Consider the following 26,661-nt stretch of genomic DNA (forward strand, 5'->3'; position numbering starts at 1 on the left):
CCAAAATGTGACAAGAAAGTCATAGGTTAGTATGTCGTCCAAAATGTGAAAAAAAAAGTCATACTTAAGTATGTCGTACAAAATGTGAAAAAAAAGTCATAGGTTAGTATGTCGTCCAAAATGTGAAAAAAAAGTCATAGTCGTCCAAAATGTGAAAAAAAAGTCATAGGTTAGTATGTCGTCCAAAATGTGACAAAAAAGTCATAGGTTAGTATTTCGTTCAAATGTGACAAGAAAGTCATAGGTTAGTATGTCGTCCAAAATGTGACAAGAAAGTCATAGGTTAGTATGTCGTCCAAAATGTGACAAGAAAGTCATAGGTTAGTATGTCGTCCAAAATGTGACAAGAAAGTCATACTTTACAATGTTGTCCAAAATGTGACAAGAAAGTCACAGGTTAGTATGTCGTTCAAAATGTGAAAAAAAAGTCATAGGTTAGTATGTCGTTCAAAATGTGACAAAAAAGTCATAGGTTAGTATGTCGTCCAAAATGTGACAAGAAAGTCATAGGTTAGTATGTCGTTCAAAATGTGACAAAAAAGTCATAGGTTAGTATGTCGTCCAAAATGTGACAAGAAAGTCATAGGTTAGTATGTCGTTCAAAATGTGACAAAAAAGTCATAGGTTAGTATGTCGTTCAAAATGTGACAAAAAAGTCATAGGTTAGTATGTCGTTCAAAATGTGACAAAAAAGTCATAGGTTAGTATGTCGTCCAAAATGTGACAAGAAAGTCATAGGTTAGTATGTCGTCCAAAATGTGACAAGAAAGTCATAGGTTAGTATGTCGTCCAAAATGTGACAAGAAAGTCATAGGTTACTATGTCGTCCAAAATGTGACAAGAAAGTCATAGGTTACTATGTCGTACAAAATGTGACAAAAAAGTCATAGGTTAGTATGTCGTCCAAAATGTGACAAGAAAGTCATAGGTTAGTATGTCGTCCAAAATGTGACAAGAAAGTCATAGGTTAGTATGTCGTCCAAAATGTGACAAGAAAGTCATAGGTTAGTATGTCGTCCAAAATGTGACAAAAAAGTCATAGGTTAGTATGTCGTCCAAAATGGGACAAGAAAGTCATAGGTTAGTATGTCATTGAAAATGTGACAAAAAAGTCATAGGTTAGTATGTCATTCAAAATGTGACAAAAAAGTCATAGGTTAGTATGTTGTCCAAAATGGGACAAGAAAGTCATAGGTTAGTATGTCGTCCAAAATGTGACAAGAAAGTCATAGGTTAGTATGTCGTCCAAAATGTGACAAGAAAGTCATAGGTTAGCATGTCGTCCAAAATGGGACAAGAAAGTCATAGGTTAGTATGTCGTTCAAAATGTGACAGAAAAGTCATAGGTTAGTATGTCGTCCAAAATGGGACAAAGTTCTGAAAGTCCAGGTACTTGTCAGAAATCAAACCTAGGTTTGAGACCTACAAGTCAATACCAAACATAAAGAGCTATACAAGTTTAAGATTTGTATAATTCTGTTTTCAATACAAACAAATCCTCTTTGAAAAAGCATCTGAGTAATAAGGAAGAAATGGTATTGTGGTGGAACAGAACCTGCCAACTGCCTGACAGGGACAACCCTGCAGTTGTAAAGGTAACCGCAGGGTGATCCCGGTCAGGCAGTTGGCAGGTTCACAACCTCAAGGTTGTTCTGTTCCAGCAAGTTCAGTTTCACAACCACATCCGTATTCATGTCAAACATAACTTGCCACCTTGCAGCCTGGAAGATTCCTGTGGTTGTGGGCAATTCTTATGAAGAACAAGACATTGAAAGGAGACGAAAATCCCACGTGCATGATTTGGTGGCTTTGTTCACAACCATAAGGTTGTCCGTTCCGCAAGGTGGCAGTTCTGGTTCCTTTCAATCTTCACTTAGGATGTTGAACGTTCTTTATAAGAATTGAACCTGTGACATCAGAACTTCACAGCATCGTTCTTATCCACTGAAATACCTTCTTCTATGGTTCTTCATGTTTTCTTCGAGCGTTTGACTGTTCACATTGAATTTTGAACTGAAAAAGTTCACTTCATCATAAGATTTGAACTCTCAACCTCTTCTTCTTATAGCACAAGATATTCGTACTTAGCTGCACAATTACATTTTCTTGGGGTTTTGAGTCCTGCAATTGTCTGAAGTTTTAAAATGGTGTGAAATTTGAATTTATAACCTGAGAAAGACAAGTCATCTTCTGTCTGATGGACTGAGATATTTGTCCTGATGATCTTAGCTACCTGCTCAGACATGTTTGCAATGTTTCATAGAGCTTTGGAGTGTTTGCACTGAATATTGGACTAAAATTAACTTCATTACAGCTACGTGTCCAAAATACAGAGGAATTTGTCCACACACATCTATTTTTTATAATAATATTATTAATTCAACAAAATATTATTTTGTAAGTTGTATTTTTGTTGCGATGATACAAATGTCTTCATATTTTGTATCAAAACTTCAAAACTTCAGTGTCATGCATTTTTTGTATTTTGGAAATTCTTGGAAGTGCTCGACATTCCCAACTGTGCTTTCTCTTGAAAGGCACCTGTTCTGGTCGATTTATGAAACTGGATTAACGGTCTGTGTGTAATCTGAATGAGGAGTGAGTTGTGATGTTTGTGTCTCCTTGACCTATGGTTTCGCGCTTTTATTCCTCGCTACACGAGAGAAAAATAAGGCAGAGATTTAATAAATAAATCCACCACGTACCCATGAAAGTCAGCCCTTATTATAATTGTAACCATATTAATCATGTAAAAATGTAGCCGAGGCGTTCAAAAAGACATTCCCTCCGTCCTGCAGCCTTTTCATTCCGGCCATTTACGCCTGTTTTTATCGCCGCCTGATGTTTGTTTTTCCATTTTCTTCAATAAAACGTTTTTTCTCATTCAGTCTTTGAAGACGACACCGGCGATAGATCCACACTGACACTGGAGTCCCAGAGTTACTGTGGGTGTAATGATTCCGAGACAAGGCACAAAACAAACGTCCACAGTCTTATACTGTGACGCCTGAGGACCGTGACCTCCATTTAAATCAGCAGTGGGGGAACATTTAGGAGAACATGCAGCCAAAAGAAAACACAGAGAAAAATAACTCGTATTTACACCTCCTGGGATGGTTTGACATTTTTTGTGGGAAAAGAAATACGAGGCAAAAGGCCACAATATTTAAATAGAGGGGACACAAAAAGAAAATTGAATAGATTTGTCCATCATTTATAGATAGTATATAGTTTGTTTGGTTTTTAACCCTGAATTTAGAAAAAACAAGTTGCTATTTTGAGTAAATTCAACTAAAACTTGACTAAACTTAACATGTAGAAATAAAGTAGACAAAGCTTATTAGTTAAAAATTAACGATTATTAGTTACATTCACTTTCCTTATTCAAGGCATATTCAAGGCCATCCAAAAACTCTTTAAGGCCCACTGGAGTTCAAATCTGGTCCCAATGAATGTTTACGTGCAGTCGTGGCTCGAATCTTAACTGCTGAATTCTTTGTTTCTTCAGAGGGTGTAGATGATTTACAGCTTCCAACATTCCTAACTTTGGGACTACTATGTCGTCCAAAATGTGACAAAAAAGTCATACTTTAGTATGTCGTCCAAAATGTGACAAAAAAGTCATAGGTTAGTATGTCGTTCAAAATGTGACAAGAAAGTCATACTTTAGTATGTCGTCCAAAATGTGACAAAAAAGTCATAGGTTAGTATGTCGTCCAAAATGTGACAAAAAAGTCATAGGTTAGTATGTCGTCCAAAATGTGACAAAAAAGTCATAGGTTAGTATGTCGTCCAAAATGTGACAAAAAAGTCATACTTTAGTATGTCGTCCAAAATGTGACAAAAAAGTCATACTTTAGTAGGTCGTCCAAAATGTGACAAAAAAGTCATACTTTAGTATGTCGTCCAAAATGTGACAAAAAAGTCATACTTTAGTATGTCGTCCAAAATGTGACAAAAAAGTCATACTTTAGTATGTCGTCCAAAATGTGACAAGAAAGTCATACTTTAGTATGTCGTCCAAAATGTGACAAAAAAGTCATGCTTTAGTATGTCGTCCAAAATGTGACAAAAAAGTCATAGGTTAGTATGTCGTCCAAAATGTGACAAAAAAGTCATACTTTAGTATGTCGTCCAAAATGTGACAAAAAAGTCATACTTTAGTATGTCGTCCAAAATGTGACAAAAAAGTCATACTTTAGTATGTCGTCCAAAATGTGACAAAAAGTCATACTTTAGTTTGTCGTCCAAAATGTGACAAAAAAGTCATACTTTAGTATGTCGTCCAAAATGTGACAAGAAAGTCATGCTTTAGTATGTCGTCCAAAATGTGACAAAAAAGTCATGCTTTAGTATGTCGTCCAAAATGTGACAAAAAAGTCATGCTTTAGTATGTCGTCCAAAATGTGACAAAAAAGTCATACTTTAGTATGTCGTTCAAAATGTGACAAAAAGTCATACTTTAGTATGTCGTTCAAAATGTGACAAAAAAGTCATACTTTAGTATGTCGTTCAAAATGTGACAAAAAGTCATACTTTAGTATGTCGTTCAAAATGTGACAAAAAGTCATACTTTAGTATGTCGTCCAAAATGTGACAAAAAAGTCATACTTTAGTATGTCGTCCAAAATGTGACAAAAAGTCATACTTTAGTATGTCGTCCAAAATGTGACAAAAAAGTCATAGGTTAGTATGTCGTTCAAAATGTGACAAGAAAGTCATACTTTAGTATGTCGTCCAAAATGTGACAAAAAAGTCATAGGTTAGTATGTCGTCCAAAATGTGACAAAAAAGTCATAGGTTAGTATGTCGTCCAAAATGTGACAAAAAAGTCATAGGTTAGTATGTCGTCCAAAATGTGACAAAAAAGTCATACTTTAGTATGTCGTCCAAAATGTGACAAAAAAGTCATACTTTAGTAGGTCGTCCAAAATGTGACAAAAAAGTCATACTTTAGTATGTCGTCCAAAATGTGACAAAAAAGTCATACTTTAGTATGTCGTCCAAAATGTGACAAAAAAGTCATACTTTAGTATGTCGTCCAAAATGTGACAAGAAAGTCATACTTTAGTATGTCGTCCAAAATGTGACAAAAAAGTCATGCTTTAGTATGTCGTCCAAAATGTGACAAAAAAGTCATAGGTTAGTATGTCGTCCAAAATGTGACAAAAAAGTCATACTTTAGTATGTCGTCCAAAATGTGACAAAAAAGTCATACTTTAGTATGTCGTCCAAAATGTGACAAAAAAGTCATACTTTAGTATGTCGTCCAAAATGTGACAAAAAGTCATACTTTAGTTTGTCGTCCAAAATGTGACAAAAAAGTCATACTTTAGTATGTCGTCCAAAATGTGACAAGAAAGTCATGCTTTAGTATGTCGTCCAAAATGTGACAAAAAAGTCATGCTTTAGTATGTCGTCCAAAATGTGACAAAAAAGTCATACTTTAGTATGTCGTCCAAAATGTGACAAAAAAGTCATACTTTAGTATGTCGTCCAAAATGTGACAAAAAAGTCATACTTTAGTATGTCGTCCAAAATGTGACAAGAAAGTCATACTTTAGTATGTCGTCCAAAATGTGACAAAAAAGTCATGCTTTAGTATGTCGTCCAAAATGTGACAAAAAAGTCATAGGTTAGTATGTCGTCCAAAATGTGACAAAAAAGTCATACTTTAGTATGTCGTCCAAAATGTGACAAAAAAGTCATACTTTAGTATGTCGTCCAAAATGTGACAAAAAAGTCATACTTTAGTATGTCGTCCAAAATGTGACAAAAAGTCATACTTTAGTTTGTCGTCCAAAATGTGACAAAAAAGTCATACTTTAGTATGTCGTCCAAAATGTGACAAGAAAGTCATGCTTTAGTATGTCGTCCAAAATGTGACAAAAAAGTCATGCTTTAGTATGTCGTCCAAAATGTGACAAAAAAGTCATGCTTTAGTATGTCGTCCAAAATATGACAAAAAAGTCATACTTTAGTATGTCGTTCAAAATGTGACAAAAAGTCATACTTTAGTATGTCGTTCAAAATGTGACAAAAAAGTCATACTTTAGTATGTCGTTCAAAATGTGACAAAAAGTCATACTTTAGTATGTCGTTCAAAATGTGACAAAAAGTCATACTTTAGTATGTCGTCCAAAATGTGACAAAAAAGTCATACTTTAGTATGTCGTCCAAAATGTGACAAAAAGTCATACTTTAGTATGTCGTCCAAAATGTGACAAAAAGTCATACTTTAGTATGTCGTCCAAAATGTGACAAGAAAGTCATACTTTAGTATGTCGTCCAAAATGTGACAAGAAAGTCATACTTTAGTATGTCGTCCAAAATGTGACAAAAAAGTCATACTTTAGTATGTCGTCCAAAATTTGACAAGAAAGTCATACTTTAGTATGTCTTCCAAAATGTGACAAGAAAGTCATACTTTAGTATGTCGTCCAAAATGTGACAAGAAAGTCATACTTTAGTATGTCGTCCAAAATGTGACAAGAAAGTCATACTTTAGTATGTCGTCCAAAATGTGACAAAAAAGTCATACTTTAGTATGTCGTCCAAAATGTGACAAGAAAGTCATAGATTAGTATGTCGTCCAAAATGTGACAAAAAAGTCATACTTTAGTATGTCGTCCAAAATGTGACAAAAAAGTCATACTTTAGTATGTCGTCCAAAATGTGACAAGAAAGTCATAGATTAGTATGTCGTTCAAAATGTGACAAAAAAGTCATACTTTAGTATGTCGTTCAAAATGTGACAAAAAAAGTCATAGGTTAGTATGTCGTCCAAAATGTGACAAGAAAGTCATAGGTTAGTATGTCGTTCAAAATGTGACAAAAAAGTCATACTTTAGTATGTCGTTCAAAATGTGACAAAAAAGTCATAGGTTAGTATGTCGTCCAAAATGTGACAAAAAAGTCATACTTTAGTATGTCGTTCAAAATGTGACAAAAAAAGTCATGCTTTAGTATGTCGTCCAAAATGTGACAAAAAAGTCATAGGTTAGTATGTCGTCCAAAATGTGACAAAAAAGTCATACTTTAGTATGTCGTTCAAAATGTGACAAAAAAGTCATAGGTTAGTATGTCGTCCAAAATGTGACAAAAAAGTCATACTTTAGTATGTCGTTCAAAATGTGACAAAAAAAGTCATGCTTTAGTATGTCGTCCAAAATGTGACAAAAAAGTCATAGGTTAGTATGTCGTCCAAAATGTGACAAAAAAGTCATACTTTAGTATGTCGTTCAAAATGTGACAAAAAAGTCATGCTTTAGTATGTCAAATCTGGTCCCAATGAATGTTTACGTGCAGTCGTGGCTCGAATCTTAACTGCAGAATTCTTTGTTTCTTCAGAGGGTGTAGATGATTTACGGCTTCCAACATTCCTAACTTTGGGACTATTAAAAAATGGTTATTATGTTATTTGATTCTTCTGTTGATTGCCAGGACGATGATCATCATATTCTAGCTCGCCGCCTATAAAACAATGGTCTGAAAGAGAGGACAACGACGTATATTTGGTGGAGATAATATGGGAATGTCATTTTTCCGCAGCTCGTGTTGTGAGACCAACAGCAGGATTTGTGGATGTGTGATGTTCTGTGATGAACAACCACTGCCTGCCTCCTTCTAAACCTCCGTGGTGAGTGTGGACAAGCAGCGTCTCGCCTCATTACCCTGAGCTCGAGCATGACAGTCAGCGTGCTCACACTTCCCTGGAGGACGTCCCATTTGTCCAGCGGAGAAAACTGAGACAGGAGGGGACGACGATGAAGAACACATCGAAAGCCAAAAGGGTTGCGGCGGATATAAAAAATTACAAAAGTCGCTCTCTTTTTGTGACTCTTTTTCCAAATATGTTCTATTTTAAAGCCTGTGGAAAAACACAGTCACCACCCCCTACTGTCAGCCCTCTCGTCAAAGTCATGACCCCAAAATTCTGACAGTCGTGGTTTTAGTAACTTTTTAAATAACATACATAACTAATGTTTTTGTAACAGTAGCAACATTAGCCTGTAAGCTTTCAGAAAATGTGTACAGATACACATCTGTATCTTCTGTAGCTCCGCCCATATCAATGGATATTTTTTATGTACATTATCCATCTCTTTACAGTGTGAGTTGTTGTTGCCAAGGTTACAATAGTGTCCTTTCCATTAACTTTTCCGTGTATGTGCTTAGTACTGTAGAGCAGCCAATAGGAGGCGCCGTCTCCCTCTGAGCTGCCCTGCGATTGGTCAAAAGTCTCCTGTCACTGATAAAATTTCACTAAAGTTAAAAGAGCTTGATTTACTGTACATCATGATAAAAGGTTAATAGCCACCAGGAGGCGATACTGTACTCTATTTGAAAGGAAAAATTAGCTTCTACTAAATTCAACGTGACATCAATTTAGTAAATGATGGAAAATATGGAAATTGTCTTTCCTGAGTTGATTCTTTTGAAAGAGTGAGTGACAAAAGCGCATGGAGGAAAACAAAGCCTGCAGAGAACTGTGGGAGAATTATTATCTGTCCTTGAAGAGAGGGAGCAAAGTGGAGTAGAGCTGGTTCAAACCAGTTCTGATATGAGACAGAGATGCTGTCCTGTGTATGAACCTATGCAGGCGAGCGCAGAAGTATGAAAGGCCACATAAAGGTCAGGCAAACAGTAAATTTATATATATATATAGCGCTTCAACTGACAGGTTCTCCATTACAATGATCCATGTCAGCAATGACAAGCTCTTCATTTTTCACAAAAGAATATATAAACCAGCGGTTGAACCGGTTTCCGTCTTAAATCCAGCTGCAGAGAGAGCGGACCGTGACGTGGCAGCGGCGGTGATTACCGCGTGTGGCTGATTGAACGGTGGGCTGGAGGAAAGTCTGTGCAGCTTTCAAAAGGCTTTTTATCAATATTGAACAGGTGAGTGCTCGCTCGCCTCTGAATGACAACTGATTGCCGTGCTTGTGCCATCAGTGGACGCTGCCAAGTAGGCAGACACGTCTGATTGCCAGCAGAGCTATAAATATGAAACGCCGGAGGGGGGGGGGGAGCAGCAGATACACAGGAAGTGAGGGGTTTAACAGGTAGCAGCGACACGTTGACGAATGCACCTTTAACGACGTGTCATGTCCTGTTTGTTCACTGCAGGGAAATGAGTGTCGTTGTGTTTCAGCGTCATTGAGTTGAAAATGTTGAAAATTATCAACGCGTGACACGAGGACGAGTCGGTGAAAGTCATCCGTGGACATTCGAGTCGGGAATCGGTTGTTTAATTAGCTTCAGTCTCAGCCAGTGGAGCCTCGGTCTTCTGTCCACTGATTAACAGCAGGTTGGAGACAAAGGGAGTAAAGGAGAATCCGAAAAGTCTTTTAATGTTCCGAGAGCCCTTAAAAACGCAGGTTATCTCAGAGCGAAAATCTCAAAATGTCACACTTTAAGATGATGTCATAGCCCCACTAACCTCTCTCGTTCCCAAGCACATCAGGGAACTACGGTGGCGTCCACCAGTTTTCACCAAGGCTACAAAAACCAAACAATTCCACACTAATGTAAACATCTTAACGGCTAGTACATTCCATTTCTGCCACCTACATGTTACAGACTGGACCTTCTACAAGCTTTGCTGCTTATTGTGCGATGACACGGTTGTGTTGTGTTGAATTTCCCCTCAGTTCCTGTGTCCTCTCATGTTTTATCCTGCGTCCACTTAATGTCCACTCAAAGCATTTAACATGAGTCACAGTCGTCCACACTCACACACACACACACAGACACACTATGCATTCATCTCACAGATTGACGGCACAGTGATGGAGGGGGGGATTTGGAGTTCAGTGTCATGCCCAAGGACACGCTGACCTGGGATTAAACCACCGACCTGAACGATTAGTCACTGACCCACTCGACCTCCGCTGCCCTTTATTTCATGACACGCATGGTTTTCTTTAACAACAAAGTCCAGATTAATCCAGAAGTAATCCCTGTCAAATGTCCTTAAGCAGCCACTGGAAATCTAAATGTTGCCGACCAAATAGCGAACTCTCGAGGCTTCAAAGTATTAGATTCAAAATCAGGATCTGTTCATTTGATTCATTATCTAAAATTGTTGATGGATTACTTTCTGACTGAACATTCCGATAAACACACAAGGGATTAATTATCTCAACCAGAAAAATAATGAGGACCTATTTTATTTTATTATTTTTCCATTAATGACCTGTTTTTTTGACTTTGTTTTAAGTGCTAATTCTGTAAGGTGACTGGTGTCTTCAACGTAGCTTGAAATTAAATGTATTATTATGATTATTAGATGATTTTTTTTTCACTATACAGTTTTAGCACGACTCAAACTTTTTGCTTTTCCATTAGCGAACTGAGCCGATACTAAAATGTGACGTCAGCACACCCGCCGCTAACTGATTAGTCGGAGAGTTTCGTCACTGGAAGAGTCACGAGTGCGACGTCCGACACAGGAATCGAAGCGAATAATGCCAAACTGTAGATGAGTTTAAAAGAAGTTAATCTCCAACATTTAACAAGGACATTTCTAAAATCTCAATATTTAACAGGAATCTGGTGTATTTAGCGACAGCACTTGCAGAAAGGCGGCGATCGCGAGCCTAAAGACCTAGCAAAATTATTAAAACTTTAGGCGTGACATTAAATGCTTCTCCTGACATAGTGAACAGAAGTGCATGTCGTCCAGCGTTTGACCTCTGTGTGAACTTTCCTAACATCATTCTCCTTCTCCATCACCTGCACAGTTAAGTGAGTTCATCGTCAGCGCTGCTTCCAGCTGCAGGCGACAGATGTGACCGCAGCCTGAGGTCCGGTCGACGGCGTCTCACCGGGTCACGGCGGACCAGAGTGAAAAACGACGCCCCTTTCAGCGGTCACCTCAGCAGCAGCAGCAGCAGCAGCAGCAGATCTGCTGCAGGCTCATATCCATCCACGTCATGGGCGTGGGCGATCATACCCATCTCCAATTACGTCCCATAAATGTCAGGCTGCCGCTTCAGTCCCAGCCTCGGCAGCCTCGCGTTGGGCCTCACAGGGCCACGCGCGCTCGGACGTGAGCGGAATCGTCCCGCTGACATTTGTAAGTGTGAGAAGTCATTAAGCGCGCGTCTTTATCGGGGGAGTGAAGCGACGAGGCGGCGGCGGCGGCGGCAGAAGGTCCTCCATGATGGAGCGCGATAGAGCAATTAAAATGAACGTCAAAGAGGCCGCTCTGCTAATTGACTCGTGATTAAAGCCAGAGCTGATTAATAACGGGACGGCAGCTCCGCTCCTCTTAGCCGAGAGTGTGTTTGAGTGATGAACACAAATCTACAGTAAACACAGACACACAGATGGAGGCCCTCGTCTCAGGCTTTATTCCACGCGGCTCAGCGTTGGAGGGTCTGAATTTAATAACCCTCTTTATTTTCGCCCCAATCACACGTGAAGTAAGCAGGAGTTTTTTTTAGCATCCCGTGGCACAAAATGGCCGTAATATGGGGCATCTGTGCGCCGTGATGGATTTGCCGCCAATAAAAGACCAATCGGCCAGATGCTGAGACGTCTGGCCTCCGAACTGCTGCGGCAGTCCCTGCTGGTCACCTACGGAATTACACTCTTTCGTCATTAAAGTGACACTTTAAGGACACGGCGCATCCGAATTACAGAAGAAGAAGAAGGAAGATAACTCCACACGTAAGAAAAACTATAGAAATAGTTATAATTTATATATAATTCAACTACCATTGGTGCAAAATCTCCAAAATGGCCAAAAACTGAACATTCAATCCAAGATGGCGGCCTTGCTGTTTGGTTTGGATCATAGTCATAATGTATTTTTTTCTTCATCCCGACCTTCTACACATATCTACCAATTTTAGTGCATGTACAATAAACATGCTGTTCAGGGTGACTTATTTTATATTAATAAAATTAATAAATTATTGTGCGCTCGGACCCTAAAAATGTATAATTTGTTTTTTTGCATGGGGAAAATCCACAATTTTCTCATAAACAGAAGCCCTTTTTTACCTAAACCTAACCACATTTATAACCAGGAAATGTTATCATCACCTTAGTTTACACATTTCTATTAAAAGCACCACAAGTGTAACATCCTGGAGACGTCTGCAAGCAAAACTTAGACTTTACCTGGAAAAGGTAGAGTGTGGAAGGTGAGGACAGGCACATTTAAACGTCTACACAGTCACAAATCTGTGAGTTCACAATAGGAAGCAACAGCTGTGCAGCTAATTAATTCATTAAACACAGGTGAGGATTTTAAGGGCGGGGCAGGTCACCACACAGGGAAATGAAAAACACAGTTTTAGTTATTGGTCCTTTCTCAATACTCAATACTTGCGAAGTACGACTGGAGTACATATTCGCCAAGTTATATACGCACAAGTTTTGTTTAAAAATTTAAAATAAGAAGAGGAAAAATAATGTATCATGTAAAAGTCTTCATTTTTAAGGTTCGTTTTTTATTATTATCATCATCATTCTGAGACAGTAAGTCATTATTTCACACATTTGAGTCACACTTTGAGATAAAAAGAAAATGGTATCCAGATGTTTCTCCACTCTTTTTGTCTGCCTCTTCACAACTCTCTCTACATTTTCATTGCGACAACTTTTTGGCAGCTTTGTGTTTGTCGTGTCATTTCCTTCTCTGAGCTGTGTTCCTCACTCAGTCATTTCCAATCTTCTCAGACAGATACCCTGCCTGTAATGTCACTATTAGGGATGAAAGGAGTCGTTCTCTGGGGAGCACAAACGACCACCATTAAGGCGGAAATGGGTTTTTCAGAATTATGCGAAGATACTCGGGAGAAGAAGCTGAAATATGCACTGGTGCAGCCTCACTGGGAAACTCTGGATTAGACTCCGTAATCATTAAATTCCACCTTATGTTTCTTAATGTTTACATCAACATGTAGGACAATGTGAGTGTTGCCTCTTGATATAAAGGATATAAAGTCCAACATAAAGAGCAGAGACGTTGTCTTCAGCCCCTCATCCACCAACATTTCCAGGAATTTTTATACCTGGGGTAAATAATCCCTGGTAATAATCTGTGTTCCTGGAAAACAGAGACTCTCTGAGGCTGACGGAAAGAGAGGAGAATCTATCGGAACAAATGAAGACCCTGAAAAAGAGAGAAACTCCACTGGTGTAAGTGAGCAAAAAGACTTGAGACGCGAGTCAATCAGAGACAAAAGCAGATGATGGATGAGTGAGAGATAACTGACCTCCACAGGTCAGGAGGGGAGGGAATATAATGCCACTGAGGCTGCACCACGACAACAAGAGTAAACAGGATCCAGACATTGAAATGTACTCATTTAACTGATAGGAAAAAGGCCAAATAATCTATTAAGTCCATAAAAATATGGTTTCCATTAAAAATTCTCAGTTTGTAGGAGATATCAATGTTGTAATGTAATACAAAATTCACATATCTGTACCCTTTAACACCTTATCCAATGTCCAAACTGTACGTCTGGACTTAATTTGAACATAAAAGGACCAGAAAATGTCCTGTAACTAAGTGCTTTAGCCCAATGTTCAAGTATAACTTCCAACTCAGGTAAAATAAAAAATCATGATGTCACAAATAAAAATATTCATGATATTTCAAATTTCAAATTCAAACTGCACAGGAAACAACGTGTACAGTCAGCGCTTATCAGCAGTGAATCACTCCACCAAAAACCCAAAGAAAGAAGCGACGATTATAATTCTTGATATTTTGGACAGTGGAATGAATCAAACATGAAGCACATTTAAAAAAAAACTCTGGTTCCTCATTGTTGGATCTACTATATCGAGCCAGAAGACTGTTTCCTCTGGAGGCCGTCGGCCACTTCCACCAGCACCTGGACGGTCTGAGACAGACGACTCAGACCCTCGTCCTCCACTATGAGCTGAGGGGGACACATGGAGTCCTGGAAGGAGACGGAGGACACAGTGAGCAGATGTATAAAAGGCACTCTTTATTACAGACTCACAAGAGGGTCCATAAATGTGCAGCTTTAATAATAAACCTCAGCGTTCTTATTGTCATAACATTTCTGACCCAGTAACAGGTGTCGAATTTCATCTGGTTTCTTATTCATTTTTTTTATCTTATTTACAAATAATTTTTTGTACCCTTGTGCTTCTCATTGTTATTTAATGATACACTATACTTCAACCGCGGTTGCTTTCTTTAAAAAAAAGCTTTATTAATAAATCCTGGTAGCTTTTGAAATGAGTGTAGAAGAGTTTGTTGTGCGTGCTGTCTGCACTGAAGTCTGCTTCACTGGTTGTGCGTCATATACAGAGGTGGAAAGTCATGAATTACATTTACTCACGTTAGCGTATTCGAGTAGGTTTTTTGTGTACTTGTACTTTTTAAAGTCATTTCCAAAATTTGTGATTTTACTTTTACTTAAGTTTAGAAAGTTTTTTTGGAAGTACTGTACGATAATGAGGACAGGTGAATTAATGGTGAGGACAGGTGAACGATGAGGACAAACAGGTGAATGATGTGGACAGGTGGATAATGAGGACGGACAGGTGAATGACGAGGACAGGTGAATTGGCGTTAATTAAGGTCCCTGAGTGAGAAAGTTAAAGCATTCGTGACCTTTGACCCATTTTAACTGATACATCTTATATTTAGAGATTTTATTTTGTTAGCACTTTTTTGTTAACAATTCATGTCTGATTTGTGTCCCCTTGTCGTTTTTGCACGACAAAAGGTAACTAGGTAAATTTACTCAAGTTAAAGTAAAAAAAAGTAGCTTGAGTACATTTTTATACCAGTACTTTTACGAGTACTTAAGTGAAATGCTATCAAAATAGTGGTACGATTAGTAGAATAGAGTAGAGTCGAATATTTCAGCCCCTTTCCACTGTTGGTCAGACGTGACCCACTAGATCGTCCCCGTAGACCTCTAACACCCAGAGGAGGAAGTCACTCGGCTACAAAAACTGACATTTTCTCGTAAAGTCTCTGATTAAATCACTGTAATCAATGCTGCTGATTCTGAAGTGATCACCTGATCAAACTCATCAGTGATCATCCACAGCCGCAGAGAGGTGAAGGCGTTGTGTGTTGAGTCGCCTGCAGCTGGTACAGTCGATGACATCGTACAAACCTTGAGACTGACTCGTCCTTCTCCTTGATTGTGAATGAAACACACTCACCTGCTCAGACACGGACCAGGCTGCAGGTTATGACGGTAAACCTCCTGCTTGGAGAGCACACGGGAGCTTTTTGACGAGGTTAAAGCACAGGACACAGTGGATTTCACATCAGGATATCTGCACAGCTGCTCGCATTCACCACACGCACATGAATCACACTGATTATTAGCTTTTTTTAAATAATAAATGTGGCATTATTCTGTGTTTTTCTGCATCAACAAACTGTGGAGGTCGAATATTTGCAACCTTGTCATTCCATTTTATAAAAACTTGTACTAGTTTGGAAAAACAAGTTTTTTTTTCTTTTTAACAAAGCACAGATCTCTCCGAGGCTTTTTCGAGTTTATTTTTGAAGAATGCAGAATTGGCCCCTTTGTGACTTATGTGGGGATAAACACACACCACAACAGTGGTTTCTTACTAACAGTATTTTATCACGGTACAAAACACACTTTCATCCAAATAATCCGCAGCACAACATTTGACTGAAGTCTCTTTAGAAAGGCAGATTTGTTTTTCTCCCTCGCTCCAGACACGTTTGTGCTACCTTTAGCCTTTTTTTGCCATAACAATAGTAATGCAATTTTAACACTTATTATGATTAGTAATAAGTAAATTTGAGCTTGACACAAACTTTTGTCATAAAAACTCAAAAGGGCATTGTTTTGCCAGTTTAATTATCAAAAATTAGGCAACAAAAACGCCATGCTTGCTAACTAGCTTGACGAGGCTAGCTAGCTAAATTTAATTTGGAGGCGTCACACGACAAAACAAAGGACTCAAATTCGAGTCGTAGGACCTTAACAGTTGAAGCGAGTAATGAGTAACAACAATAAGGAATCAACAAGACCAAAATAATACAGAATATGGCCACATTTAGATATTTTTGTTTGTATTTTACTGTAAATGGCAGCTGCAGATACCCTGATCACTTCTCCAGTTCTTGGCTGACTGAGCAAAAGCAGGAGAGCAAGCAAGCAGACAAACAGCAAATGGTCAAAATTGCAGTTTTAATAAATTCTTTACAGCAGGAAGAAGAAGGAAAAAAAAACTTTACATATATATATTTTTATAAACTCAAAAAAACCAACTGGATTCTTAATTATACAAGAGTATCATATAAATATAAAACACAACAGTATTTCTGTTCCGCTTACATATTCAAGATATATAGCTTGGTCTAAGCCAGTGAATGGATTTACTGTGTGCTGCTTTGACAGTTTATAAAATATACATTTGACTTGAAACAGTATAAATTTCATCTCAAACAGCAGACTAATAAAAAAAGACTCAAACATGGGACGGGAGGTTTTTACAGTGGACAGCAGAGACGTGAACTGGACGGTGGATAAAAAAAGACCGATGTAAATCAAGTTAGAAAAGTATATTTCTTTTTTCATAAGCTTAAATGTGAAATAAATAACGACCTAACGCAGCGTTCACACACTGAACGCTGCCGAATCTCATCCGAATCCAGCATTACTGTAAATCATATGTGTGTTCTTGTAATTATTGATGTTATGCCCCCATTTTCAAAAAAAAGGAACGCTATTTATTTAAGTTGTAATTTGCTCTGGGACTCCATATTTTAAGACATTTCAGCCTCACGCTCGGGGATTAATAGAAATACAGTGTTTATTAATATCATTTGTAAACCACTGATGCAGAAAACTACTATTTTTAATATTTCTGCATTTAAATGTTTCAATTTATTGCTTTTGATTTCATTTATACGCTTAACAATTCGCTGAAATGAGCAGGATAATAATCTGTTTTTAATTGCACTACATTGACCTGCCGTGACCGGACAAACCAGACACGAATCAGCTATTTACCAATCCAAAACTCTCTAAGGACTGATGTTTTTTTTTTTAACCCTGAATAATTGAATATTGATTACTTCTAATTGATCTACGTGTGAGTGCTTGTGTGAAATCGTTGGTTTATTGACGCTTTTAAGAGATAACTCTAACCCGGAAACAGACAAAAAAAAAATAAATAAAAAAAAGCAATAATTTAATAACCTGTTTACATTTATACAAACATGACTCACACTCACACATTCATGCATGCACACACACATTAGAAGGGTTTGTACCGTCTACTTTGGACACAGTGTGGGTGTGGGTTTTTTTATGAAGCGACACTGCCCCCTGTTGCTCACATTAAAAATTGCAGACAGAGGGACACAACAGTGTCCATATAAAGTGGTCAGTCCCCGTTCAATAAAGAGGCACCGTGTCATTTATCTCACCGTGAGTGTGTGACAAATAAGATCTTTAAACGACCAGGATCCATATCATAACTCCGCCTGCTTTTGTTTAAGTTTAAAAAAAAAAAAATCATCACATTCAGTCTCAGGCGAGGTCACCTGCTTCTCACTCAGCTGGAACACGACCTCTCAGAGAGAAGCTCTGGAGGCACAAAGGGATCTCACTGGTTTGTCTGTAGCGTAGTGGGCGGAGCTAAAGGAAGACTGGGTGCACGTGGTTCGTCTACACAGCAGTGTTGTGATTCACAGTAGGAAAACAAGGTTAAGACGGGACGTCAGATCAATCACTGTTTGTTAATTCTGCTCCAAACACTGATTCGAGTGTTTTGTGTTTGTTTAATGACGCTGCCACAAACCCGGCGCCCGACCATTACTCTGGTACGTGTAATCTGATTGAATCTGCTCCGAGAGTCAAAGCCGCGTTTCTCTAACAAACTGCATGTTTACAAGGGCTGCAACAATTAATCGATTAACAAACAACCAAGAAATTAATCACCAACTGTTTCGAGAAGAGGGGGAAAAATAACTTTCTTTCAATAGAACAAAGTTTTGTGGTTTCAGATTCTTTAAAAGGTCCAGTTGGTAACATTTGGGAGGATTTATTGTCAGAAATGGAAGATAACACATCTTCACTTCGATCTTACGATACCAATACCACAGGAAACTGTGGGGGCAGTATAGAGTCAATTGTCCAGTCAGTCAAGAAATCCACTTGCGTTTCACTCAAGCACAATAAAAAGAACCCCCTTTTTAACAGTCGCTATGTTTCTTTGATGCATGATGAACTTTGTACTCGGCACTGCCCTCTAGAGGATGCATCCATACCACTGCACGAGATGCACGGAGGCATGTAGGGTAGTGACGGAGACAACGTTTGGGACGGACGGACGGAAAATGGATCTTTAAACATAAACGGCCAACTCTTATACGTCCATATCTACATGCAAACTAACTGACGACACCATAGTGAGTTCTACGTTTGTTGCAATCTGCAACTTCACCATTAGATGTCACTATTTACTACACACTGGACCTCTCGTCTTCTTCTTCTATGGTGTTTTACGACAGCAAAGAAGAAGAAGAAGGTCCAGTGTGTGTAAATAGTGACGTTTAAATGTAAATATTGGTGCATTTCATTTGTAGAACACCCCTGAACTTGGTGCAACCTCACGTACCTCGAGTTTGGAATTTCAAGACTCCACAAAAACACTGCTACTTTGACCGTAAACACTTTTGTCACATCTGTTTTACGTACACAAACACTGGTTCATTTTTTATCCACAGACATGTCGCTCCTCAGTAGCGCGTTGTTATCGACTAACAGTGGGCAACAACTTCTCGCCTGAGACTACGTTTGCGTTTCCTACTTCCTCCTGGACAAGACTTTTTGGGACGTCATTTTTGAGATTTGGGAAATATGTTTTATGGACCAATCAACGAAGAGATTAATAAGGATAAGAAAATAAATAGTTGGAGTTGCAGCCCCACATGTCATTTTCTCTTATGAAACACTGGCATGTACAAGTCCTCTGGGAAGACATTTGTCCCAGATCCTTCTTCCATCGCTTATATTTTGCAGTAAATCTGCTGAGACACACAAGTGTAAAAAGGTTTTCCAACTTAGGGTGTGTTTCCTTAGCTCCGCCCACTCATGCCCCAACCAGAGAGATGGTTTCTGCCTCGAAGCTGTAACTCTGCTTCAGAGTTACAGCTTTACTGAGCGAAAGGCTAAACTAGGCTAAGGCATCTTCACTGTTCACCTGCTCTCATCACTCTAGTGTTTTCTACTGCTCTAAATGTTGACACAAGAGTTGTGTATAGTGTTTACTGTTAAAGGTGCTTGGCTGCATGCTCTATATGGCTCTTCACACATATATATGTATATATGTATATATATATGTATATATATATATACATATACATATATGTGTGTATATATATGTATATATATATATGTATATATATATGTATATATATATATATATATGTATATATATATATATATATATATATGAGACATCCAACCAGTGCTGCTGTGGAGTGTCGGCACAAGCCGTGTCTCAAAACAAGCTCCGCCTCCGTCGATGTCCGAGGCTCCAATAAAGACGACCTTTCATGCTTTAAAATTTGACCTTTTGTCAAACTTGTAACATTCCGTTGACATTCATGATCTGTACGAATCAAAGAGGTAGAAAACCCTGGATTCACTGCAGGAGGCAAGCAAACGTTTTTGAAAGGGAGAAAATGGCGTCCGACAAAAATACGTCAGGCTCCAAATCAAGTGAACATCGAACAAGACACGTTTGAAAACACAACTAAATGGTCTTAAAACCACTGACTGTAAACATGAAGGGGATGTAACCTGGCTCCTATTGGACGATATCAGCTGTCAATCATTCATTCATATGTGCTATTTTCCTCTTAAACATAAACATAACTTAGAAAAAATTAACATCACGTGCTATTGAAGAAGACCTGAAACTAGCGATTGACACCATTAACTTCTCAGGAAAGTGTTTAATTATAGGACTTTAAGTGAAAAGCAGGGTCATTTTCCCCAACTGCACTGCCCCCTGGTGGCTAGTTCTTGTTGAACATCCACTTTTTATTTATTTTGAGTGAAACGTGCTTCGGCGGTCGACAGGAGGGCAAAGAGTTGTAGATGTAGAGCAGAGAGTTGTATTTCGCACACGACGCGCAAACGGAGGCGGCCTCTGGATTGAGACACAGCGACAAACCAACAGAGACATAAGACTCACTCTTAAGTCTTATTTAAATATTAGACATGTGCTCAAAAGTGTGCACACACACACACACACTCACACACACTCCAGAGTATTGTGAGTATAAGTTTCCGTGTGTTTGTGTGTGAGTGAGTGTGTTTGTCCTCTAGGTGAGCAGGTAGCAGTAGAGGACGTAGAGCAGGGCCATGGCCGCACAGTAGAAGAACAGGAAATCTGAGGACAGCAGCGAGGACGAGGGCGAAGAGGAGGACGATGAAGGTGAGGGGCGGCAAACGGAGCCGCCGTCCTCCGCCATCTCACCCACCTCGGCGGTGGAGGCGGCGGCGGCCGACAGGGCCGTCACACAGCGCAGCACAGCGGGCAGCTTACACAGAAGCACATCAGAGCACACACACATGTCCATCTGGACACACACACACACACACAGACACACACAGGAGGGAAAATAACATGTTGTTAGAACTGAGGAGACAAGAGAGCGACAACACAAGAGTGTAGAGTTACACAAAGCAGAGTGAGGGTTGGACTGTAATCTGAACCGCTTATCAGTCCGACCCTGACGGGAACAATGTAGCCAAACACCTGAGCTCAAAAGCACACGGAAAACTCTGCTGCTTTCAACTTTTCTTTCACAAAAAAAATAAATAAAATATAAAACATCGCAGTGGGCGTCACGACCACTTGAAGCAATAAAAGAGGGGGAAAAAAAATAAAGTTGGATTTACCTCAGGGACGCCCAGCTTGCGACAAGCGGCGATGAAGTTTTCCACGTTGAGTCGACACTTTGCTGAACTCAGTTTTGGCTGAAAAACAAAAGAGTTGTGTGTAACGTCAACGCCTGCTTTGAGGTAATCGGGACGGGGCAAAGGTTTGAATGTCAAACCCAAGGGACAGTTTGAGGACAGGGCGTCAAACTTCCTCTGTATCGCCTGCTATCGAACATGTTGTCATTTAATATCAAACTTCGGTTCATAGAAAGTTAGTTTTTATCAGCTTCAATGAGCCGTTAAGCACGCAGCATAGGGAAAACGTTGAGAAGACACTCAGATGGTGTGTGCCAATGTGGTAGATTTCATGTGTTTCCCATAAAGAACATGACATTTCATCTTCTTCTAATTTTTTTAGAAGAGGAAACTGCAGATTGGCATCTGGAATGGGAAGAGAATGAGGATTATTTCAATCTGTGTTTAAGAGATTTAAATTGTGGTTTGAAAAATGGGATTGGGAACTGTGAACTGTGAAGGTGGGCATTGCATCTCTTAGTGCACAGTTCCTGCTGGAACCTATTGGAAGAGAAGAAGACGACGACGACGACGACCGGGCGAACTTTAGTAAATCAGCATCAAAGCACAGACACTGATTCTGAAATGTTTAATAATCACCCTCATCCTCTCTCCTGACCTGCTGTTAAACTCAGGTTGATGCAAAAATCAATAACCTCAGCCTGTTTCTGAGACAAAGTCGGTGTCTTGTTCACTGCGTCTGTGGGTTTAAAGAAGTCAAACCATGAGGTGACTTGAATGAGATCAATGGAGACTGAAAAAAAGAAGAAGACTGTGGCTGAATCTCAATGCCCTCAGTCAGGACTAAGAGCCCTAGAGTTGAACCCTGAAAAACCTTGTTTCCACTGATCAAAAAACCCCACTAATAACCCACTCACAGTCAGGTAGTTCTGAGCGATAAGGTTATAACAATATACACTACATGGTGAATTCAATATCTATATCGCAGAGATTTGATAGAATGTTTAAACACGGTGTAAACACACGTATAAACAAGTGTTTGTTGTTGTTTTCTGTCTGTGAAGATGTTTAAAACCAGGTTTAAAACTCCAGGTTTCCTAAACATTAAGTTTTGCTCCAGGATTGAAGTTAAACTATCTGACATTTTTAACTGTGCTTTTATCAGAATTGTAGTTTTAAAACATGTAAATCGACAATTTTGAATAAATATCTAATATTGTGATTATTTTGACTGAAATTGCAATATAATTGACGTTATGCTTTCTTAAGCTTTCTTAAATAATCCAGTGACTATTTAGTCAAAAAATAGCAAACGACAGCAGGACAATCACTCCGATGAACCCGCGGAACATCACTCGCAGAGAGGAAACGGGACGACAGGACTCGGCCGTCATGTCAGTGACACTCACCACTGCCGGAGAGGGAATGTGGATGATTGATACGGCACGCGGTCGGATCTGATTCACCAGCTGACAGAGGACGGTGCCGTTGGACAAAGCCTCGCCCAGCTCCTCAGGTAGAGTGATCTTCAGCCGGGACTCCAGCGTCTGAGGAGGGAGACACAAAAAGAGTCAAACATGTACGTCCTCTGTCCTGCTATAACGTCCACGAACAGCACAGAATAACATCAGAGCTGATAGAGATGAATCTGTTGATTTTTTCCCATCGATTCATTGATTAGTTTGTTGGATCAGAACCATTTGAGGTCAACGTTTATACCTCAGACAAATAGTGTGATACTAACTAGAGGCTTGGGATCTATTCTTAAGTGCCACACGGGGGCGCCAGCATCTTTCCAGCCATCCAGACCTCATGATTTGTTTTGCATTTCACTTTCAAATGTTTCAAATGACCAAAAATGTAAGGTCTTTTGAACAGATTTGTGTTATAAAATCACTGCAATACTATCATAAATCTCATGTCTCCTCTAAAATATGTATATACTTGTAACTCACAATTTTTATTGACTTTATGTTTAATATTAAAATGCACGATTATTAATTTTTACCTTTACTTTTGATACATTTTCCCCGTTGTGGTAATAATAAAAGGACAATCTTATATCTTTTCTTATTTAATTCACAATTGAATTAAGCGTGTGATACCTTGCGTAGTTGTGTGATGTCTGGCCTCTCCTCTTTCGGAGAGCGCAGCGTCGTGCGAGAGTCACACCTGCCAGACTCACCCAGAGTAAAAATGGCGCCTGAAAAGCAGGAAGCAGTAAAAACAGAGCTGAAGCCTTCCTGAAAGTGAGAACACGGATGTGAAGAGTGTGTGTGTGTGCGCGAGAGTCGTGTTGGTTTGTACCTGTGGGTTTGACGCTGCTGCGCGACGACGTGCGGAACAGGAAGCTGTTGGGTTTCTGGGCCTGACCGGGTGGAGGGGACGTCTTGGGAGAGGACGGGACGTCTGTGATGGACATTTTCAGGTGAAAGTTAGATGCACTCGCTCAGGACAAATCAGAAAACAGTGATGCTCATATTAAACAAAATCATATTTTTGTGAATTATTTCCTCTTTTCAGACCACAGCATGTGAGGTTACTCTGGTTATTCAGACTTTTTCTTCCTCCTTTCATCTCCCACTCACTCACCCTGATGTGATTGCTCATCAGAAATAACACATGTGATTAGCAAAGTGGAACTAAACAAGTAAAATGATGAAGTATAGTCTTTGTTCTCAGTTTTCTGGACAATTAAAACCAGTGCTGTAAAGGCTAGAAAATGTGTGCTGGGTAAAAGAGAAGCATTGATCCAAACATAGACCACAATATGCCTTTTAGTGACCTCTGTGTAAATCAATGACAGTTCAGTTCAGGTTTTTTTTAAGTGTGACTTTCCAAGGTATAGACACAGTGGAAAAACCACTTAACAAAAAGAACCTCATAAAACCTTTATCTCTCTATGACACAGCTTTTCCAAAACAAGAAATGTCAGTTTTCGCCGGTTGAAAACTACTCACTCCGTGCACCAAAGTCCATAGAGAAAATCAGCGATTGTACCTCACACCTCACAGGAGTTGTTGATCCACTGCTGCCTCCACAACGTTATTTAAAATGTGTAATTCTGAGATTTGGGTGTTTGAATTCCTTCAAGTTGCTTTACCCACGTGACAAACTGCCCCAAACTAGGCAGCAGTAAACCGACAATTCTTGTGTCCCCATGAGCTAAAAATCACCTAAATCTCTATGGACTTTGGTGCAGAAGAGTGAGCAGTTCAAACCATGAAACAAACTTTAGTTTCCTCTTTGTAAAAAGCTGTCTAATGGTCAGATAGAGTAGAAAACATATTGTTGAGATTAAACTGCCATCAACTTTATTGGATTAACCCTACACGCTGCTGTTTCGTATCCAAATGTAAGCACCTCATATAACCACACTTAAAAACCCGAACTAACACTTTAATGCAGCTGTGGTTGGTGTGTGCGTGTGTTGTACCTGTTCTACTGCTGGAGCGTTGAAGAAGCACTAAAGGACACGCTGTGCTCATCTGCTCTGCGCTCTGATAAAAACAAGAAAAGACATGTAAAACAACAGCAACAGAACGACAGTAAAAACAACTGTGACGACACTGGAGGACGAAACTCACTGCACATCTCTGCCTCAGGCTGGAGTTGGAGCTGCTGTTCTCTGGAGACGCACCACTAGGGGGAGACACACACCAAGTTTCATTCAAACACGTCCAACCCAACCTCAAGTTTCTCTTGATTTGAATAAACAAAAACTGAGGAGCTGTAACAGAGACGGTCTCTCTCCTCTGTGTGTTTGTCCTCTGCTCATACTTACGCCGAGCTACTTCCGGTCTGTGGTGCCGCGGACATGTGACTTCCTGTTTTGGTTGATGACTTCAGCAAACTGCAAAATTAAGAGTTTTTTTGACATGAAAAGCGCATTATTAGATAAGACAGAGGCAGAGGGGAGTGTCCATGTGATGTCTGTTATGAATCGAGAGTAAAGTGTCGACCTGGCCTTCTCTCTCTGCTGCTGCTGCTGCAGACGCTCCCTCTCCTGCCAGATCTGCAGGGTTCCCGGCCTCCGCCGCTCCTCCAGCGTGGGACTGGAGGGGGACAGAGGAGATGAGGGCGTCGAAGATGGTGGGGCCATCTCCACATGCAGGCTGGACCTGGAGAGGAGACACAGAGAGTTCTACATTTGAAATAACGTTTCACAGTTTGCACATCACTGAAAAATATCTGAGGAATATATGTGGAATATTTTGGAACTGCAGTTTCAAACATGTCCAAAATATGTCCCTAAGAGGTTTATGGATGAGGATGTGTTGAATGTTTATAGAATGGATGTAGTTTATTATGTTTATATGGATGTTTTTATTGCAAAGGATCATATATGTAGGGGAAATGTTCATGTGTAACATAGAGTTTTCATTTATTAGTTCCTATTTTCTTTTTTTTACCTACCTGTAGATACCAAACAAATAAAATATTTTTGATTTAATTAAATTAAATTTAATTTAAGTGTTGTGTTTCGCTATTTCGTGTTTCCCTTCTTCATGTTATGCTACGTTATGTTATGTAGTGTGTTGCTACATGCTTCGCTATACCGTTTTTAGCTATGCCAAGTTCCACTACTTCATGTTTCGCTACAACATGTCCAGTTACATTACACTAAATGTAGCTATGCTGTGCTATGTTATGCTATGCTAAGCTAAATTAGGTGACGTAATGTTGTTCTGGTCATTCCTAAAAACAGTAATGAGTCCTACATCTGGACTTTGATACATGTATGTATACATATAACAACCAACATCCATGATGTGGATTGATCTTAATATACAAATTTGTTTAAAACTGACCCAAATACTTTTAACAACAAAATACACGACCAGATTACAGATTGTAGGAAAAGTTATTCAACACAAGTCAGACTGAACTTAGTTTGTACTATAAACTGTTTAAGTGCAAAATGAAAAGAATATATTTTTTTAAAATATTCAATATTTACAAACAGTGTTGACTTTCTATTTTAAGTCTCCGTGCTCTATTTTCAGACGTCGCACAGGAAGAGCTGGAAGTGGTTTTGTCAGAACATCCGTTTGTCCCAAGTGCTGTTTATAAAGCGGACACAGATTAAACCCATTTACCAAACCTCAGTCATCAACAGTGGATGAGCCTTAATGAGGGCTTGAGTGCTAAATAATGACAGTCATTTGGAGTACAGGTTAATAAAGCCCCAAAGATCCAGGACGACGAGGCGGTTTGTTGCTCCAGAGGCTGCGAACAATAGTCCTGGGCCACATTTTAATATGTAGCCAACAGGACTCATGGGATTCACCCTGAAGAATGCCCTTATCTTAGTCGTGGAACAGTAGAGCAGCATGATACGAGCCGTGACCCCTGAGCTTAAATAAATTTAACGGGGGGAGGGGGGGAAATAAGGGAGTTTAGATGACATACACCTTCTTACAGAGATTTAAGTATTTAGTGGAGCGTGGGTGAGGCGGTGTGTCAGCACTGTGAGTGTTTCAAGATAACAATGTCCACATTCATAAGGTTCGAGGGGCCGGGCAGTGAACGGTGAAGGGGAGGAAACACACTGTATGCAATGGGAACAGCAGTGTTATTGACTTTTCCCAGCTCTTTAAAAACCCTGTGAAGTGACCTTGTGAAACAAAGACGGAAGCAGAGGAGAAAAAAAAAAGGTGATAAAGCCATGTCTGTCTCTGTCACTCAGAGTGACTAAGTACACAGTTTCCATTCAGGAAAAACA

General features: G+C 39.4%; 1 protein-coding gene across 2 annotated transcripts in view; it reads right to left on the minus strand.

Moving 5' to 3' along the window:
• Window positions 1-13,710: 13,710 nt before the first annotated feature.
• The window catches only part of lrch4 (leucine-rich repeats and calponin homology (CH) domain containing 4), a 49,478-nt gene continuing 36,527 nt past the window's right edge, over window positions 13,711-26,661 (minus strand). The window contains exons 10-18 of one of the 2 annotated variants that reach the window (XM_058625079.1): window positions 24,899-25,057; window positions 24,721-24,789; window positions 24,524-24,578; window positions 24,373-24,436; window positions 23,244-23,345; window positions 23,042-23,139; window positions 22,346-22,483; window positions 20,919-20,996; window positions 13,711-13,931 (exon numbers count right to left, since the gene is read on the minus strand). In XM_058625079.1, coding sequence (XP_058481062.1) covers window positions 13,806-13,931; window positions 20,919-20,996; window positions 22,346-22,483; window positions 23,042-23,139; window positions 23,244-23,345; window positions 24,373-24,436; window positions 24,524-24,578; window positions 24,721-24,789; window positions 24,899-25,057 — 889 coding nt within the window. In that variant the 3' untranslated portion in view covers window positions 13,711-13,805. Of the gene's footprint in view, window positions 13,932-19,439; window positions 20,597-20,918; window positions 20,997-22,345; window positions 22,484-23,041; window positions 23,140-23,243; window positions 23,346-24,372; window positions 24,437-24,523; window positions 24,579-24,720; window positions 24,790-24,898; window positions 25,058-26,661 lie in introns of those variants that run through there. The other variant, XM_058625078.1, reaches the window with a different exon arrangement.

The sequence above is a fragment of the Solea solea genome, chromosome 3 (genome assembly GCF_958295425.1).
Source record: "Solea solea chromosome 3, fSolSol10.1, whole genome shotgun sequence".
NCBI classification, from domain to species: Eukaryota; Metazoa; Chordata; class Actinopteri; order Pleuronectiformes; family Soleidae; genus Solea; species Solea solea.